At 32.2% G+C, this 5,605-nt stretch overlaps 1 protein-coding gene across 1 annotated transcript; it reads right to left on the reverse strand.

The window, feature by feature from the left end:
* Positions 1 to 1,316: 1,316 nt before the first annotated feature.
* On the reverse strand, positions 1,317 to 2,960 carry LOC133670514 (putative UPF0481 protein At3g02645). The gene has a single exon (XM_062091054.1). It carries the CDS (start codon positions 2,958 to 2,960, stop codon positions 1,317 to 1,319), a length of 1,644 nt encoding a protein of 547 aa, XP_061947038.1.
* Between the last annotated feature and the right edge of the window lie 2,645 nt (positions 2,961 to 5,605).

Genomic DNA, 5,605 nt, shown 5'->3' on the forward strand with positions numbered 1-5,605 from the left:
GATATAAAAACGTTTGACTCTTGTGGCTCTACTCTTTTTCTGATTTTTTTTATTTTTTTATTTTATTTTTTGATATTTTAAAATAACATTCTCTTAAAATAAAATAATTATAATGATATTTATAAAATCACTTGTAACACCATACTTTTAAAATAATATTAGATTTTTTAAGTAATATATATTTTGTTCATGGATATTTAATAAGAATATAATATATTTTTTTATTTTTTTAACAATGGATCTTTTATACAATTTTCTCAAAATAACTATTCCTTTATTTATTTTTTATATAATGGTATAAGATCAAGATATTTCTTTTATTTTTTGACTGAAACTTGCTATTAAAATCATAATAAATCTTTATTCAAAAACCAAACCATGAATAAAAAATACATTTAAAAAAAACAAAGAAATAAAAACATAAACAATGCAAGAAAATTTTGGACAAATAAAATTTTGACAAAAACAATATTTTTCTTGACCATTTTGACTCAATATATATAGACCCACAACGCACACTATTAAACTAGTTAATCTTTGTTGAAGTATATATTGACTCGTTATAGTTCATCGATAAATACGTCCACGCTAGTATGATTATTGGTGCGAGATTGTACTCTTAATTACAACGATTTCTATTAATAGTAGGTGGTTCAATTAGTTTATTGTTTTTTTTTTAAATAAAATTTTAAATTTAAGTTTTATGAATGGATTATATTATTATTAAAAGAGTTTTATATTTTAATGAACATCCGCCTTGACTAAATTAGTTGAAATTAATCCAACAAATTTTTAAATATCAGGATTTAAAATTAAAAAAAAAAAAAACACCCCTAAAACGACTCCTTCCATAATATCACTGTAAGCTAGTTTTCTATTTACCTATTCCATCTCAACTACTACAGCCTATCGATCTTTCAAGAGAAATAAAAAATAGTTGGAATTTAATTAACAAGGCTTATAGAAGCTTGATTATAAGAGTAATTATGAATGATTCTCCTGTAATCTTGCAGTTTCATCATAGAGAGTTCATGGTGATCAGTGAGACAATTAATGTTTCCTGCTAGTCTTGTAGTGCTAGCTGGTTTAAGGATCATCTATCTCAAAATCCACAAAGATTTTACCCCAAGAAATTAATATTTCCTTGATTATAAAATTTAATCATCACATTAATAAATCTCTATAATTGTACATCTTATCTTATCTCAGAAAAGGAAAACAAAAAAAAAAGACAAGCAACACCTTGCATGTTGAGCAACAAGTGGTCCAGCCTTTTATGGTAATGAGATAGTACTATAGTAGACCCCAAAGACTAGCTAGTAGTGGATGTGAAACAAGCGAACGCAGTCATAAACTGAGCACAATGCTTGCAGGAATGCCAACAGCAAGAACAAGATGGAAGCTAGCAGTATGAGGAGCTTCCATGAACTAAATACATACTGCTTCATGAACTTTTCAACCTTAACTTTAAATAGTCCATCGTGATACTTGTTAACATCTTCAATCACCTTATCCATGAATGGAACTTTTGTCAATCTGATAGACCTACTCATCCCATTCCATACGTTGGCCACCTCTTCATCGTTCTTCAAATGATTCAAAATAATGCCTCTTTCTCTAAGTATTTTTGCATCCTCCTCGGTATCGATAATCCCATTCATCAATTCTGTGTAACGTGTAAAAACCATCGGACCTGATGCGTTTGATGCTTCATATGCTACCAAGTTTCTTAAGACTACATCACTATTTACATCCAAACTCACAGTCGGGAGGTAAAATGTACATGTCTTCTTGTCAAAGTTGATGGTTGAGATGCTGCCTTTACTAGGCACAAAACGCACCCCGCATTTGGAGAGCTGAGTGACGGAAGGAATTGTGATTTCTTCAACCAGAGGTGGTTGGTCAATGCTGGAACAAACACTTTGAGATTCAGAGAAAGCGTCAGGTTGTTTCGCGGATCCAAACCCAAGAACATTGGAGAGGATTGACCAAGGCAATTTGAGTATCACTGCAACAGGTGCTGATTCTAGCAATTTTTTGAGGAACCTTGCAGGATCTATGTTTAGATTTGAAAACAGATTCCAAATCTCAATCAGTAGTTGCTTCATGTAAGTAGAGCCAACTGAAGGCTCTTCGTTTTCTTGTGTGGCTTTGGTATGATCCCTAACTTCTTCAGGTATATTGACAGATTCTTCAACCTTGGGCACGATAATGTGGTACAAAAAGTCTAGCAAGTGGGCATGTTCCGAAACTCTTGCTACTGGCAATCTCACCATTTTCTTGAATGGGGAAAGCTCTTTACATGATCCCATTAACATGGAATACAACATGTCGTCGGTGGATTCTAATGACAGAAATCGAAATTCTAGCACCTTCCTCAATGTGAATAGTGGAATTTGATTCTCCAACATCACTATATCTCGAAGAATTGCATTACAGCTTGATTTCCTATAGGAATATTCAAGAAAATGAGGCATTCCTGAGGAAACTTCGGATAGCATTTTAGGGTCACGGAGAGCATAGACTTGTAGGAACTCAAGCAAGAATGATGCATCAATGGCCATCATCCATGCTAGTGTTTCACTATTGAGGTTTAAGTACTTGTTGTAGCATGCACGAATCTTGGATTCCAGCTTCATTAATTGTTCAACAAGATCTTGAAATTTAAGACTTTGGAGCAGATCTTGACTTCTTTTTGCCGCGGAGAACTTGTATGTATCCATATCATGTAGCTCAAGACGTGAAAAATGGTATGGACCAAGTGAAAGCTGTTGTGGAGCGTAAGAATCTGGGTCAGTAGACATTAGGGCTTTGGGCACATTAAAGATGGATATGGAAGTTTCACCATCGTCTTCAAGGTGATCTGCTTCTATTGTTCGACGGGTGTTAGTGACCCATTGAAGCTCATCGAATAATCTGAAAGTAGAACAGCATGAAAGGTTGGATTGGAGAGGAGACATGGTTTGCTTTGTTAATGGGAAAACTTTGGGTAGTTTTTTGACAGTTTTCAGGTAATCGTTTAGTGGGGAATAACACAACTCACAAGTGAGGGGAGTGAGGCTTTATACATTTTACTTACACCTACTACTGTGACAGAACACTGTAGCAACACCCCGATGTTGCTTACAAGTTTCCTCGGTTACTAATTATCTGACCAGAACAAGTTTCTCTTATGTTATGGAAAACGCAAAGTCTTTGGTTTTTGGTCTCCTAAATTAAGGCCATGCCAATATTATTTATAAAATAAAAATGCAAAATTGTAAAATAAGCTAAGCATGTCTAGCTAGCTAGGATATTTGCTTTGTGGTTGAACCATAGATTATCAGCCTTTTCTTATAAGATTATAGCCTAACTTCCGTCAGTGTATTTGATAGCTTTCTTGCTGTGGTGTATATTTGATAGCTTTCTCCAAAAACGCAATTTTTCGAGTCTTTTAAGTGCTTTCAATTAATTTATATTATGTAATGGAGAAGCACCATTCCCCATTATATATTATAAGATCTAACAAGTCTCTTTATGAATTAAAAAAAAAAAAACTATATATTGTTGTTTATATATTCTGGCAAAAAATTTAAGCAACTTTGTACATGTTAATACATTGACCCTTTATGTAAAAAAAAAAAAAAAAAAAAAAAAAAAAAAAAAAAAAAAAAAAAACCTGTCTCTTTCTCATGGAAGGCATGCAACGTGACTTGGAAACGGATGACGCGTAATTACAGAACACATTATTGACTTACGACCATGGATTTGTGGTAGCTATCCTCCGGTATATGAGAAGTAGTGAGCTGTGAATTTTCTTTCCCTGTGCTAAAAATCATTTAAAAAAAGTTAAATTGTTGATATAGTTTTTTAAATAATATAAATATAGTTTTTTTATATGCACTTCAATGAAAAAAATAAATAAAAATATTATATGTCAATTCTTTTGGAGCTACCCTTATCCGCATCGAATTCTCATGTAATGATGATGACCTCTAGCCATTCATTTCATTTTTTTCTCCACCGAATATTGCTAAACGTGAACATTGTTTTAAATATTTAGGTTATAAAAAGATCGATCGATCCTGAGTATTTGAGTTTAAAAAAATAAAAAGTCATAATTGTCGACCAAGAAAAACCTATAATTTATATAGAGATTTGTAGAAGATGGGTTTCAAATCCTATGCATTTAGTTCATTTGTAACAAAATAATATTTTATTTATATATTACGTGTTATGCCTAAAAAGCCTAAAAGAAAATCGGACATTGGCATGCCTGCATATTATCCAGCAACTGATTCTAGATAATTCGAAGTCTATTTTCATAAAATCCATTAATTACTCAAATACTAATCCAAAATATTGTATTAAAATCCATATTACATTGATAATTTCTCTAGTAGAATATGTTAACTAATACCCAATATAAATGAAGAAATCGTAAAAAAGGGGGGGAAAGCATTAAAACTCATTGAAAGTTCTTCATAAAAACAATAATAAATGAATCCTAAATCATGAAATGAAATGATTCTTATTTATAGTCCAGCTACTAACTTCAATATTTAGCAGAACAGTCCAGCTACTAAATCCATTAACCTTTGTGGAATTCTTCCTCCTGTGCGGGCACAACCTAGCTAGTTCTGTGTCATTGTTTCATGTTTTCCCTTCGACTAGCTAGTTTTTTTGGTTGATCTCTTTTCTTAATTAAGTGAACTCATCGATGCCGGCGATCGGCCATGTCAAACTCTTCAAAGGATCTCTTCTTATCACTTTGGCCATGAATTCCAGCCATACATACAAAAGGCCCATTATCTAGCTTCTGAGATGAACGCCCATCATGCTGTTCTTCAAATGAGTTTCAACTTTTAGACCTGAAACATGCTCAAGAGCCGTATTAAAAGAAGCTAAGACACTGAAAAGCATGGTTCACCAGAACATTATTGTGATGTCTTTACCTGTCCACTTAAAAAAAACATATCATTGACTTTTTATAGGGTCGGTTTGTCATTATAAAATTAACCAGAAATAAATATATTTTTTCTCATGTTAATTACATAATCAAACGATAAAACTATTCTTAAAAGCAATATATATATATATATATATAGTGTTAAGGGGTATTTTTATATTTTTAAAATGTTTTTTTCACTATTAATACCCTTAAAATTTTAAAAATTTAAACCTGGAGTCGTCTTCTTGGTCTTTTTATAATGGTGTTTTTACAGTTATAATGTTATCTCGGAGCATTGATTAAATAAAAAAATATATATATATATAGTTTTAAACTTTTAATTGACTTTGATATTTGACTTCCACTGTCCCATCAAAGTTTGGAATATCATGTCCAAGACACGTAAGACCCCGTCGGGCCTTTTGTTGCTGTACCAGATGGTGTTTTCCACGTTATAGTTTTAGTCAAATATCAAGCATCGATCCTTGATGGTCAGAGGAGTGGCTTGTCTCTAATGTTTCAACATCACCATGCATACAGTTTAAAGAATCAAAACACCTGTATCACAAGCAATCACCAAGTACGTGGTTGATTAGCAAGATTGAGATTCTCTGTGGTCTCTCTTAAAATATATATATATATATATATATATAATATGGTGTTCATTTATATTTA

Source organism: Populus nigra, chromosome 1 (assembly GCF_951802175.1).
Source record: "Populus nigra chromosome 1, ddPopNigr1.1, whole genome shotgun sequence".
NCBI lineage: Eukaryota > Viridiplantae > Streptophyta > Magnoliopsida > Malpighiales > Salicaceae > Populus > Populus nigra.

What these genes read in the sequence shown, in the direction of transcription:
- LOC133670514 (XM_062091054.1), bottom strand. Translation starts at nt 2,960, where the DNA reads ATGTCTCCTCTCCAATCCAACCTTTCATGCTGTTCTACTTTCAGATTA.